At 38.0% G+C, this 14,561-nt stretch overlaps 2 protein-coding genes across 3 annotated transcripts; one reads left to right on the top strand and one right to left on the bottom strand.

The window, feature by feature from the left end:
* Positions 1-507: 507 nt before the first annotated feature.
* atp5po (ATP synthase peripheral stalk subunit OSCP) lies at positions 508-3,414 on the bottom strand. The gene is made up of 7 exons (XM_043248629.1): positions 3,305-3,414; positions 2,610-2,660; positions 2,080-2,190; positions 1,857-1,986; positions 1,524-1,636; positions 1,325-1,411; positions 508-747 (listed from the first exon to the last, which is right to left on the bottom strand). The coding sequence occupies exons 1-7, from the start codon at positions 3,329-3,331 to the stop codon at positions 637-639; spliced, it is 630 nt and encodes a 209-aa protein (XP_043104564.1). The 5' UTR covers positions 3,332-3,414; the 3' UTR covers positions 508-636.
* A 1,107-nt stretch (positions 3,415-4,521) lies between these two features.
* slc5a3b (solute carrier family 5 member 3b) lies at positions 4,522-14,027 on the top strand. Of its 2 annotated transcripts, XM_043248628.1 has the most exons (3): positions 4,522-4,792; positions 5,139-5,159; positions 8,952-14,027. In XM_043248628.1, the coding sequence occupies exon 3, from the start codon at positions 9,174-9,176 to the stop codon at positions 11,295-11,297; it is 2,124 nt and encodes a 707-aa protein (XP_043104563.1). In that variant the 5' UTR covers positions 4,522-4,792; positions 5,139-5,159; positions 8,952-9,173; the 3' UTR covers positions 11,298-14,027. The 2 variants fall into 2 exon arrangements, with proteins under 2 accessions (XP_043104563.1, XP_043104562.1); XM_043248627.1 differs by lacking the exon at positions 5,139-5,159.
* Positions 14,028-14,561: the final 534 nt, after the last annotated feature.

Genomic DNA, 14,561 nt, shown 5'->3' with positions numbered 1-14,561 from the left:
AATATTAAGCAGGTGGTTAAAAATTATGAAATCAAAACTGAAATAGGACACAATTAAAAAAGGGCCTAATATAGAAAAAAAAAATAATGTTTAGTGTTTTACCCTCAATATTTTTTTCCACAATAACTAGAGCATGAATTTGGGTCACCTTATATTAGGTGGCCTTAACTACTATGTACTTCCATTAAAAAAAAAAATAAGTACAACGTACTTATTGTGGTCATACTGTATTGCAAAGTTAAGGACAGGTTTGGTGGTATGGGTAGGTTAAAGTATAAGGGATGGGTCAACATTAATTACAGATCTAACTACATACAATGTAAAAACATTTGTACACAATATGTGTAGTGTATCAAATAATTAATTGAAATGTAAGTACATAGTAGTTAAGACCTGAATTTGCATTATCACCTACACACAGTTTAGATACTGTGGTACTTAGATCTTAACAAATAAGACGTATCATGCCATATTTCCTAAAAAATATTTGAAATAAATAACACCAGATTAAATGTTACAATAATATTTATTTTAAACAGAACTGGACAAGGTTATTTAACTACACAATAGCAGAGAGGTTGTTCTTTCTTCACCCCCTGAATCTTGATTTGATTAGGTCTGGTCAGTCCACAGGACTTAGGTCTCCCTGATGAGCTTGGTGAGCTTCTGGATCTTTGTCTTGGTAGACATGTCCACGTACTTATCACCAATGCTCACAATCATGCCCCCAAGGATAGAGGGATCAGACTGTGAGGAAGAGAAACACAAATTAAGTACTTGTAATACATTAATACACTTGAAATACTATGGATTAAAACAATCATTGACTGCATGTTCAGTTTCACAAGGATGAGCACATGACAAAACAAAGTATATGAAAATGAAAAGGTCATTTTAGGGTATTTTCACACCAGTATATTGATTGCTTTGTTCTGAAACAGAGATTAAAATTATTATTTTTTTAAATTATTCTTGGTACAGTTTACTTTTAAATAGCTAGGTTTCGAAAAGGACCAATTTAGTTATGACAAGTCACGTGCAAGTAAATTGACGATTGTCATGTTCACATGCACAAATGAACCGGGGGTAACGAGGCGGGTTCCGAAACAACGGGCCAGGTGTAAAAACACCCTTAAAAAAAAAGTCAATGAGCAGGAAACATTTTAGTACTGTGATGCACTAGGAATGATGCATGAAAATAGTAAAGAATATTAGAGGCTTTAGACAACAAAATCAAAACATTATGCTGCCCTGTATACCCTTAATTTTAAAATCAACACTACAAGATACAATGAAGCCCACCCTCTGAAACAAACACTCCTACCTTGGTCTCAAGTTTGATGGTCTCTCCCTTCACCAGGAAACCATTCAGTGCCACCTTCAGCTCTGCAAGATTAGCTTCATCCAGAGGCTATTCACAGAAAAAAATACAAATAAAAAAAAATAAATAAAATATATATAAAAATTTAAAAACTTTAGTATTGATATTAGCATGGAAATGCACACATGTATACACCGCTTACCTGAGCGGTGGTGACGGAGCATGTGACTTCTCCTCTGTGGGCACTCATCATTTTACCAAAGGCTGTGATGACATCAGGGGTCAAGGTCAAGCGTCCATTTTCTGCTAGGACATCTGTTAAATATTTAAAAGATGGCACTTTATAAATTACTCTTGTATTTTTCTAAATGCAACTTATGAATATACATTTATTTATTTTTCATACAAGTAACTCCCCTTCACACTTTTCACTCAATGCGCACACATTAGCGCTCTAGTTATACATTTACTTTCTTAACATTGCATTATAGCTCTCACTAAATCAACCCGGGTGAATGTGAAAATAGTGGCTCACTGATGAGGTTGATGGTGATGGCGGAGAGTTTTGCCTTGGTCAAAGCATCAGTGAAAGTCTTCAGTTTGAGACTGCGCTTGACATGAGGGTTCATCACGATGCTTGACAGCTTAGGATCCTTAATCAGGCTCTAGGATGTGGGAACAAGAAAGCAAGAATCGATTGAAGAATTATGAAAAACAAGCAGAAACAAAGAGGCCTATAAACCCAAAGTGTAACTCACAGACACGCGGCCAAGCTCCTGTTCGACCTTATCAAGGCTCTTCTGCTTGCTGGCAGCAGAGAACAGGGCAGTAGCATAACGTCCCTCCACCCCATAGACCTGGATAGGAGGCTGAAGAAACATACCAAGATAAGAATATAGCATAACATTTAAAAAAAAATAATAATTACATATACATACATAAAAATTGATTTTGAATGCTTCCATTGTGTTCATGGATAAAAGCATCTGCTAAATGACTAAATGTAAATACATACACAACTGCTTTGGCATTATTGCATAGCACATTCAGTATTAAAACTTATAAGGTTTAATTTTACTGCACAAAAACTCACTGTGCATTACTCCAAAAAACGATATATCCTACCAAAATCAGTAGTTACAATCAAAGTAAGATGTACCTATGCATAATCGGTATAAAATATTGCGGTATATCTTGGGTACTTTAGGAGAAACTGTGGTTTCCCACTTTTGCAATAGATGGAAAACATGTGTATTTTCTCCCCTTACTATAAAAATATTTTTCTTACCTTGACAAGTTTTGCTACTGGTCGAATCACAGAGGTGCTAAACTGACGCACCTACGCAAAGAGAAATAGAATATTAGCAGCAGAATAGAATTTAAATCCATGTTAGAATAATTTTAGAAATTCAAGTATGACAAATACAATAACGACCTGTCATATTACACACAATGTTTTTTGTTAAATAACCTGCAAACATTCTTTTAACAAATACAACACTCTCAATGACACGACCTGGTCATAAATGTAAATCTAAACTAGTTATTTTAGTAGTGTCACTCATTGCATTCCAGAAACTATTAAACTGAACCGAACTATATAATCACTTCTACAGATTTCAAAACGTATGTTCAGTCCTATGGCTGTATATTTCACAACGAGCATCTGAGGAGCAGAAAAGCAACAGATTTTTTTTTTGCAAAATAAGTAAACCTATTTAGCGAACAAAACTCGAGAGCGAGACGTTAATGAGTGTTAATGAACTAGACAGCTCTTAAAAGAGCACACGGTTTGAATGATTGTACATGTTGCGGATAAGGCACTGCCGCTCACGGCCTAGTTCACTTATCAGAAGAAGCGTCTTGATTTAACAGGTCAAATAATTCGATTTTCAAAAAAACATTTATATTTACCTACACAAAGCGAAACAACTCGTGTGTTTTTTTTTAATACAAACACCAAGGTTTTTCAGAATGTCATACCTGCAGCCCTACTCCAAGCGCTGCCATTTTCTCCTGCGACTGTGTAGGTCAAAAGCACTGCGCATGCGTGCACGTCTGGGAAGAAATACGCAAGAGCTGCGCTCATGCATTGTGGGAAATGTTGTTAGTCACGTCAGTGGAAAATTACTCCGTAAAATGACCGTATACTTGACAAATAAATCGTTTCTAGAAATTATTTATATAACGTCCACTCATTATTGTTATTATTATATGTTGTTTTACCTTGTAAAAATAGCTTGTTAGAAACATTGTTAGTTACATTTAAGTCTACTGTATCTATTTGCAATGTACTTTAAGTAGCATAGCGTTATCTTTAATCAAGTGGCCATTCAAATGAATTCAATTTAGGTTTACCAAACCTGATATACTGGTATTGCCGAAAGCTTGGAAACGTGACTAAAGATCACAGTCCTAAACTCCAATCTTATATCGTAAAATGGTCAAGGTTACTGACTGCAGGAATGTCACCAGTGTCTAGATGTATGCGTCTAATAAGATTTATGTACCTTCATTCATAAATGACATTACCTCACCTCAGCTGATTTGGAATCACACCTTTATCTTACCTTCAGCAATTTAATTGCACTGCACTCTCTCATCTGTTTATTTTGTGTGAGGACAGATGCATCTCACCCCATGAGCAAGTAGGTCAACTGCATGACATCATGTAACAAAATTTCCTTTCACACAGATCTTGATAAAGCTGTAAGCAATGATTAATTGTGTTTATTTTTGTTTTACGTTAGCGTTAACGTGTGGGTGGGCACTTCAGGTGCACCAGTAGGATGATCTTGAGAGGACCTTACATTATTTACTTAATTCCTAATGATAGAAAGCTGTAATCTATTTCTATGATTGATGAAATATCATGCATGGAGTAAAACTAAGGCAAACACACTTAGTAATAACATTCTTAATGAGCATTGTAAACCCACCCCGCTGCTTAGGAACCTTATGGTGCATTTCCAGATTGTTCTTTTGACTGCATTACCTAAGAGGCTTAGATTTAGTCCTTCCACAGACTGTTTCTCCTTTAGTCCCGGAGGTTTGATCGTGGTTAAAAAGGCGATTTCTAGTACTTTCTAACGTTAAGTAAGGGACTACAAGAGGCGATAAGTCACGAAACAAAGACTCTTACGATAAATACCAAATGGGCGTGGTTTCGTATGCAAATGTACGTGCCTGGCCACGTCACTTTTACACACACCGAATGTGAAACCAGGGCGTTTACAGCGGAAGATAAAGAGTGGACGGGCGTTTATAAAAGGCGCGTTTTGGGGCACCATTCATTCTGAAGGAATGAAATCTTCCGTTTCTGAACTTTTAAAGACCTCTTCAACGAACCACGTTCTTCCGCGTTGAAGCTGTCAGAAATTGATGTGGATAATCGCATCGCTCGGACCCCTTCCTTCTTTCGACAGACAAGAGCTGCTCAGCTCTTTATTTCAAGACTGTATCATGAAAACGGTAAGTTGTATCTCAGGTGTGCTCATCCAACAGGAATTTAGATAACTAAACGAGGATAACCAAATCAGTCAGCCTCGCAAACATGGACTTGTAAATAGACCGTAACGATATTCGTTGCGCCGTACAAATGCGCCATTTCTGAGGAATTTCGTCATTTAGCATTAAATATCTGCAAAATAGATGATCAATATTCTTTTTAACATGCTGTTTTTAAAAATGGAATGACGCAGCATTGAATTAAACGGATAGGTCATTTAAAATTAATTCTGAAAAGGAGGCGTGACAGCTTGGTAACGTTCACCTTTATTATTTTGCTTTTTTTTTTAATGATTGGTGACCGAGGAAGAAGGCCGTGCAGGTTATGAGGGTGAGTAAATAATGACTGTCTTGGTCACTATAAAAACATTACAGCGTGAAGTATCGTTGTTTCCAGCCAGCGATACTTCTAGAGATTTCGCCGGATCCTGCCTCGAGGCGCAGTAGCGTGTTCTCCTGTCACTCAGTGTCGTAGAATCCCGCGCTGAATTCATCGACACATTTCCTAACACCACATCAGTGTCAATAACCGGTGCAATAGGGCTTTGTTTTTTGTTTTATTTTTGAAGCAGGGTATATTTAGTCACCCGTCATTAAAAGGTTTCAAATCTCCCCTCCTGTGTGTCTGTTGAAAGTTATTGCCTCGGAAAAAAAATATTTTTTGCTACTGATTACTTAAGCACGTTGGTGCTTGTAGTAAGGAGAGTAGCTGCAAGTGGAAATTTTCCTCCTTGCCCACCCCTCCTCCCACGTGAAGTCTCTTTCCTTTTTTTCCCTTGGCCAACCAGAGAATCCATAAGGAGATTATCCCAGGCTGGCTGGATGTTGTTAGATTTAAAGGGATCTAATGGTTCATTCAAAGAAAATGGGCATCGTTTACTCCCTTGCTTTGAGGCAGAACATTTGTGACCGATTTACATTGTTTTCTGTACATTAAGCTCAATGTTTACTAAGACTGTCATGCTGCCTAACATCTGTTTTTACGTTCTGCTTAAGAAAGAAGGTCATACGTGGTTAGGAGGTCAGTAAATGATGACATAATTTAGGTTAACTGTCCCTTTAAAGCCTAGTTGTTTATATTATTCACTTAATGTTTTGTCATTAGTGATGTGTTGTCAGTTATGCCAAATTTATAGCAACGCTGATGAGTAAGTGCAACCTGATAACATCAGAGCAGGTGGTGTTATACAATTACAGTATTATGGTGTTATGGTGGTGTTCTTTGAAACATAGATAAAGCCCTGGTGAAGGGTACGGGTACAGTAATTCTAGACCGGTACTGTGTCTTAATGCATAAATCCTGTATCTGTGAAAATTTAGTGAGGTACAGACAGAGCTGTGAATTTAGTTTCTCATTATGTGGATTGGTGTTAAGGGATTTTGTTTGGTAAGGGTTGGGCACATGGCTTCCTGTGTTGGCCTGTAATGAAAGAGGAACAGAGTTGGAATTGTTCTGACAGCATACATCAGATAGATACATAAGCGATATGCATCTTCATTGAGTCACAGGAGCAGATTCACAGTACTACCAATAGTCGGCAGTAGTCATTGCTTAATTGCAGGGCTTTCCGGCACTGAGGCAAGAAGTAAGCTTTCCGGAGGTATAAGAGGAGCGCAGCTTTCAACACTACTAGCCAATCAGATTTTTTTGCTCTTAAAACACGAGACGCGCATAACATGAATGGAGAACGCGTCTCCATATAGCGCATATTTATATGGAAGAACTAATAAAAAAGTAACTAGTAAAAAAGGGGCTAAACTCTTCCTCTGCATAAGCTGTGAATTGCTTAACTTTCATCAGGGAAAACTGTGCGTTTGACAACACAGGAGAATACATCAACCTATTTCAGATCTGTTTAATATATGCCATTTACTGTACATCGCGATTTCAAAATAAAAGTTTGCATGTGGCCAAATATGAAAATAACATGGATTTAATCACGATGTAAAGAGAAACTTCACCAGTCCATTCACCAGTCTGCAGGTATTTATTATAATACTCAATGCACTTAGGGTCCGTGTAAAGTCAAAGTTGAGAATTGGTTGTAAAGATGTTAGAAATGCATTGCTGAAACATCCGAGAAAGACTGTGAGCTATATAAGACTTAATGGTGGCGTTGTACAATTTTTCACCATTTTCGCAATCACGATTTATTGGGCGGGTCTAAATCGGAGCTCGGTACAGTGAGAGCTATAGGGAGCAGACTCTCGTTATACTTTGAATAGTTCTCGCGGTACTTTGATGTCAAACACTGAACGTTCTGCGCGGTGCTGCTTCAAGTCAAACACACACATAATAATTAGAGCGCATAAGCATCGGTGATTCGTCCGTTCAAAGTTACTGTCAGCATTTAGCTATGCTTCCGTCATGTTACGTGTTTGCTATATATTTACAAAACAACTGAGCTTGGCCTCATTTAAATCAAGCTGCTTGAGGAAGACGGTTCAAAGAGAAGGCAGCTTTGCTGTGAGTGGGCGTGGTTTCAGCACCGCAAGCAGAACGCTGTGGGCGTGTTTGTTTTATTGACTTCGCGCTTTTTTGGCATTCATTTGGCTGGGTGGTTAATATTAATCAGTCAATCAATCACTTTTATTTATATAGCGCTTTTAACAACACAGATTGGATCAAAGCACTGAACAGTATAAAATAGAAGAATACAATGATAGGGATGTATAATGACGAGATTGAACAATTTGTTATTAAATGCAATTCAACCATAATCGACAGAAATTGTGAGAAAGTGTCCCCAACAACATATTTTTCCGTGCGTGACAAACTCAGAACAAACATTTAATATTGACTTTATGCTCACTTGAGGTTTTTTTTTCATATGTATAGATATATTATTATATATTATCTATCATGTATAGATATATTACACTAATGTATTTTAACAGTGTTGTTTAATAAAACCATGTAATTACTTGGTTTTAACATTTTATTTGAGATTATCATCGCCTTATTACTCATACTAAACTCATTTTACAAGTATGTGATATATTTTTCATTCTTCAAGTCAACCATATATTCATGAAAACAATCAGTTTGAATAAAGAAAACTTTAACCCCTGTTATTGATGTTTTATTAATTTAATTTTTGCATCTGGTAGTGCGTGTTACAATTGATATGATTTGAAATCTTTGTTTCTCATTTCCGCTTTAAGCCTTAACATTAATATGACCAAACTGTAGTTGTCAGGGCAGTTGCAATGTGACCTTAAGCTTGCTGTTAGATGGGATGTTAAGCTAGCCGTTAGAACCAACCAGTGCAGTGTTATGCAATAATCTGCCCTGTGATTCACAAGGAATTAGTGCCTTAAGTCCGAGCTGGTGTAGTTTTCAGATGGCAGAGCAGTGGAATGGGAAGTGATGCGGCATATTTGCGTATGCCCAAGTTATGCAAGCATTAAAGTCAGGCAGTGATTGGAGACAAAGACATGACACCACTGTCAAAACATGAATTCTTATACAGGTTGAAATGTTAACTTATTTAAATAAACTTATCAGTCTTCATAAAGATAGAAATGAGCAAATGATTATGATTAATGTTTGTTGTTATCATTTTATGATCATGTAGGCCTATCTTATTTGAAAATGGAAAAATTAAATTAAACTGTGTTTATTGCTGTTATTTCTTCTAAGGATACACTGATTTTAAAAGTCCATATGAATTTAGGCAGCATTGCATTATAATGTGCAGTTAAATTCATTTTGATATTCGCTGAAGGATGTATTTACCAGTGTTTAACTTTGCCTGATTTAATATTTCAGAATACCAATAACACCATTAATCTAAATGCGAAATAGGAGAATGCAGTAAAATTAACAATATTGTTCAATACCAATAGATTTGTTTTATTTCAAGTTGAAACAACAATTTTTTTTTACAGTGTATAACAATGTTACAAATAAAATCTTTATTAAAGTTAAAATTGTCCTGTTTTGTGGTGATTATAGTAAATGACAAGTAATAATTAAAGGGGAGAAATCTGTCATCAGCTTTATATTTTGATCCACACCTAATCTAATGCATGCTCTGTTTCTCTCTCTCTCTCTCCCTCTCTCTCTCTCTCTCTCTCTCTCTCTCTTTTTTTCTTTCTTTCTGTGTTTGCTGTCTTGCAGGAATGTAAACTCTTGCCATTTCTAGACCAGAAGCCAGAGACATCCTGCCCAGAATAACTTGATGAGAGCATCGTTGGATAACCAATCCAATCCAGACCATACACAAACTAAATAGAAATTTAGCAAACCAAAGGATTTTATGTGCTTTTGCTCGCACCTTTACCCAAATAAGCACATTTTTTTGCAGACAATTGCATTTTGAACGGCGATCGAGGCATAAACATGTTAAAAACAGGAACAGCGATGGAGGCGGCAGATATTGCAGTTGTTGCACTTTATTTTGTGCTTGTGCTTATAATTGGTCTGCTCGCTATGTGGAAGGCCAACCGTAGCACTGTCAGTGGCTACTTCCTGGCAGGTCGGACTATGAATTGGGTGGTGATCGGTGCCTCACTGTTTGTCAGCAACATCGGCAGTGAGCATTTTATTGGACTTGCTGGTTCTGGTGCAGCCAGTGGCTTTGCAGTAGGCGCCTGGGAGTTCAATGCCCTCCTGCTTCTGCAGCTGCTCGGTTGGGTGTTCATTCCAGTCTACATCTACTCTGGAGTTTACACCATGCCAGAGTACCTCTCCAAGCGCTATGGGGGCAAGCGGCTAAAGATTTACTTTGCAGCCCTCTCACTTCTGCTCTACATCTTTACTAAACTCTCAGTGGACTTGTACGCAGGAGCTCTTTTCATTCAGGAGTCTCTTGGCTGGAACCTCTACCTGTCGATCATCTTGCTCATCTCTATGACAGCCTTGCTGACAGTAACCGGTGGACTGGCTGCTGTGATATACACAGACACACTACAGGCCGTGCTCATGATTGGCGGTGCGTTAACCCTCACCATCATCAGCCTGGTCAAGGTGGGTGGTTTGGAAGGGGTGCGGGAAAAATACATGGAGGCCATCCCCAATGTCACAGCCATCCTGGCTAACAACAACTTCAGTTTCCAGTACACAAACTCCTGCCGGATCCACCCCAAGCCAGATTCTCTCAAGCTCCTGCGAGGACCGCTTGATGAGGACATCCCTTGGCCAGGTTTCATTTTGGGTCAGACACCCTCATCCATTTGGTACTGGTGTGCAGACCAGGTCATCGTCCAGAGAGTGTTGGCCGCCAAGAACATTGCCCATGCCAAAGGCTCCACGCTTATGGCAGGAATGCTGAAGATCCTTCCCATGTTCATCATCGTTATTCCAGGAATGATCTCACGAATATTGTTCCCCGACGAGTTGGCATGCATCAGCCCAGAGCACTGCATGGCTGTATGCGGCAGTCAGGCCGGCTGTTCCAACATCGCCTACCCTCGACTGGTTATGAGCGTGATGCCAGTGGGCCTCAGAGGGCTGATGATGGCGGTGATGATCGCTGCCCTCATGAGTGACCTAGACTCAATTTTTAACAGTGCTAGCACTATCTTCACACTGGACATCTATAAAATGCTGCGCGTATGTGCCTCCTCCCGTGAGCTGGTGATCGTCGGCAGGTTTTTTGTGATAGTCATGGTGACTATCAGCATAGCTTGGGTGCCTGTCATTATTGAGATGCAAGGTGGCCAGATGTACCTGTACATCCAGGAAATGGCAGGATACCTCACTCCACCCATTGCTGCCCTCTTTCTACTTGGAGTCTTCTGGAGGCGTTGCAATGAGACCGGCGCATTTTGGGGCGGCATGACTGGGTTCGTACTAGGCACTGCCCGCCTCTTCCTTGGCTTCATATATCGTGAGCCAAAATGTGACCAGCCAGATGAACGCCCGGCTTTCATCACAGATGTCCACTACATGTACATTGCTGCCGGGCTGTTTTGGATCTCCGGGCTGGTGGCTGTGTGTGTCAGTCTGTGCACATCTCCGCCAGAAGAGGAGAAGGTCAAACGCACCACAATCTGGGGCTTGAAAGAGCTTAAGCACCTCCCTGTAATTGAACGAGAAGAGAAATACAAACTCACTAATTGCAATGGTGTTCTCAAGAAAGATGTTCCAGAAGATGTCCAGAATGATAGATGTCTTGATGGGGCTGACATGAAACTCCTTATGCCCTCCCCTTGTGACCAAGATCCTATGATCCCCAGCACAGAGGCATCCACACAGATGGAGCTCTATGCCAATGGTCATGCAAATCTTGTCAAACAGAAGAATCAGGGCGAGTGTGATGAAGAGAGCTGCCTGCAAGTGTTTGACTGGATTTGTTGTCACAAAGAGAAAACATCAGTGGTTGAACCCAAAGTGGTTGGAGAAGATGAAGAAACTGTTTGTGAAATGCTTTATGAACCTCCTAAGATCAAGCTCTTACTTAACTTAGGCCTGGTATTCGTCTGTTCACTGGGTGTTTTCATGTTTGTGTACTTCTCCTTATAATATGCTGTGTGAAAGACAGAACATTTATATGAACTATTTGTTATTATTAGCCATATAGAGTCTGTAATATTTACAGTGTGTTTTATTTTTCTTTTAAGAACTTCCTTTTAGGGACTTCATACTGATAGATGTTATTTATTCCTTTATCTTGGTTTTGTCACACCTCGAAATATTCAGCTGTTCTTTATGGTATGTTGACAACCAAATTCATTACTGAAACTGTAGCTTTTTTATACTTGGTTGAACTAAGGTAATGTAGGATGTACTATTTTTTTTTTCTTCCTTGGTGAATTTTACCTTAATGTCTGCACTCCTCCAAACTGAAACAAAGTAAATTTTTTCATATAGTAGTACGTAAATGTGTAAGGGGGTTGTCTTTTGCATATGCACACTCTTGGGAATATCAGATTTCTAAAACTTGACTTCGCTTGTAAATTTGTCACCTGTGTAACTGGAATAGTGTTTCCAAGGTTTTTATTTAAATGGATATCACTGACTAGTTGTGCTGTCTGAGTAAACCTAATTTACATTCCCAAATACAAAACGAGCATTTAGATCTGTTCATTTAAATTGTAACTGTGATTGTATATATAATTGGCTGTATTTTCTGTGCTTTCATGATTTTGTATTTAGTAACACCAAAATGCCTTTTTTTGCAGAGCTGTGAAGACATTGCTTTTTGTTAATATAACATTTAATGTGAAGGAGAAAAAAAAAAAAAAAAAGAATTCCAAAACGTTATTGCTACAAAGCAATTCAGCTATAGAATGCACAGACCGGTTATATGGATGTTACTAAATGGCAGTTTGAACCGCCACAGGAAAGACTGTGTGGGAAAACTGTCATTAATGTGTTAATTCCTCACATTTATTTAGCACTTTTCAAAGCACTTAAAGTGCTTTACATTGTTGGGGGGGGTGTCTCCTCATCCACCTGGATGATGTGACTGTTCCAAAATGCCCACCACACACCAGCTTATTGGTGGAGAGGAGTCAGAGTGATGAAGTCAATGAGTAGATGTGGGGATTGTTAGGGGGCCCGTGATGGTCAAAAGCCAAATTTGACCAAGATGGTGAGGTCACACCTCTACTCTACTCTTTTCGAAAGACATCCTGGGATTTAAAGTTGCATCCAAAGGACGGTGCTTTTTACAGTATAGCGTACCTGTCACTGTACTGGGGAGTTAGGACCCACAAAGACCACAGGGTGAGCACAGCTTCTCTAACACCTTTTACACTAGCAACCTGGTTTTCCCAGAAGGTCTCTCATCCAGGTACTGACCAGGCTCAACCCTGCTAAGCTTCAGTAGGTAACCAGTTTTGGGCTGCAGGATGACATGGCTGCCAGCCATATAATAACTGATTTAATGATGTCCCAAAACATTAAGACTGGGATGTCCAATTTTGATTGCTGCGCAAAATAGTATCTTGTTCTTCTAGAAGAAGAATTTGATTGTAGCTGCAGTAACAGGCATTGCCTGTTGTTGATCTGCTGTTGAATGCACTATTTGTTCAGAGAAAGGGGAACTGCTGAATGGCCTTAGTGAAACTGAGATGGGCGTGAGGGGTTTTCTAGACAGATGTAACTTATTTTTTTAAGTAAAGTTTCACAATGTTGTATTAATACCTTGAAAAGACCTTAAACGTAATGACATTTTAATTCAGAAGTTATGTTAAGAGTTATCATTCCAAATAAAATTAAGTTGGGATATCACTGAAGAAAAAACATTTTACATTATAAAATAAATAGTTGAAAATCACTCTATATGTTTAAATCCCTTTTGTACAGATAATCTCTTTGTAAAAGAGGTACATTAATAAAGAAACATTCATTAGACATTTGTTGCTTTATATTTATTTTCCCCCAAATGAACCTTTTGGTTTTCTGACTCTTGTCCTTGTGAATGTTACTGAAGTGATTGCCTTTTTTTTTTTTTTTTTTTGCAGCTATCAACTCATCTTATACTTATTTGAAAATTAATTCTCAATCTCAGAGGGGAAAAAAAAAACCACATGAAATTTACAAAGGTTGCGAACTGTTGTGATTATCCGAGGCCTAACTGATCAAATTGTTCTTGTCATCTAAACCTGACATGAAAAATAAATTATCAAAAGACTTATGCTCCAAAAGAACATCCTTTTAGCACACATTAGACAATTTTCAGGCAATGCCATACTACTACTTGCTTAGGGGTGTGAAATGTGGTTTTGGTTTTGGATACTCCACAGATTTTCAAACCAACCTTTTAATATTTATCCATTCATTTAGTAGTGAAATTATGGGGTTCTGTCTTTTTTTAAAGGCACTTATATCTTGTTTGTTTTGTGTTTGATAATGTGAATTGTTTTTGACTGTTACATTATTTCATTCAACATCACTCTCTGAAGTACTTATTTTAACATGGACTTTCATAACAACAAAAAGGTTTTGTGTTTATTTGGTTTCAGTAGCTAAAGTTTTGTTTGCATTGAATCATTTGTCATTGAATGGTGTATGGATTTCAAATTTTTCTGATGTGTGATTTAGAGTTTCTATATTTCTTATGTTGTCGCGTGTTGCCAGAAACTAGCTTTATCAATTCATTATGATGAGTTCCATGAGCTAAAAAGATGGAGTTTGTTACTTTCAATCTCTGATTTCATGAGAAATGCACTAATGATTTGTACATTTGCTACTTTTATTATTAAAAGTTGCAAATGAATAAAAAGACATTCATTTGAGAAGGACAAACTGTGTGAGCTTGGTTATTTGAAATTAAATCTTACGCCATTTACTTGCATGTTGCTTAATTACTTGCATCTTTAATAAAGTCATATTCCAAACAGTTAAACACCACAGCATTTCAAAATGACAGTTTTACAGTCTTGTTTATCAGTCAAATGATCATCCCTTCTTGCAGTAATATGAAACTGCATTAACACTGATATCGAAACTGTGCACAAAGTTATTTAGTCCTGTTGTTTTCCCCTAAATAAATATTCTGCATAAATATTTTAATCCAACTGCAATAGGAAGACAATTACTCCTATACACACATAGAGAATCAACCAAATCTGTATAACATATACACTGCATGTTAGCAGCACAAAGTCACACAGCAGTTACATTAGCAAAACTAAACAGACACGGTGGTCTACGTAAAATATATATTTTCCTTTGAAAGAATATAAAAGAAAGATTTCAGATTTTGCATAGCTTTGAAATGAATTGTAAAGGATACATATTGCAGTGCTCTGTCTCTCTCCATGAGAGAGCATGACAGTC

This window comes from Puntigrus tetrazona, chromosome 9, assembly GCF_018831695.1.
Source record: "Puntigrus tetrazona isolate hp1 chromosome 9, ASM1883169v1, whole genome shotgun sequence".
NCBI lineage: Eukaryota > Metazoa > Chordata > Actinopteri > Cypriniformes > Cyprinidae > Puntigrus > Puntigrus tetrazona.
The sequence above is the reverse complement of the archived record's forward strand: the minus strand, read 5'-3'. Positions and strand labels throughout refer to the sequence as shown.

Excerpts from the sequence above, each read along its gene's own strand:
- atp5po (XM_043248629.1), bottom strand. The coding sequence starts at position 3,331 with ATGGCAGCGCTTGGAGTAGGGCTGCAG. Across the intron at positions 1,637-1,856 it reads CATCACCATCAACCTCATCA|ATGTCCTAGCAGAAAATGGA; the intron begins GTGAGCCACTAT and ends AATATTTAACAG. Across the intron at positions 748-1,324 it reads CCATCAAACTTGAGACCAAG|TCTGATCCCTCTATCCTTGG; the intron begins GTAGGAGTGTTT and ends TCTTCCTCACAG.
- slc5a3b (XM_043248627.1), top strand. The coding sequence starts at position 9,174 with ATGTTAAAAACAGGAACAGCGATGGAGGCGGCAGATATTGCAGTTGTT.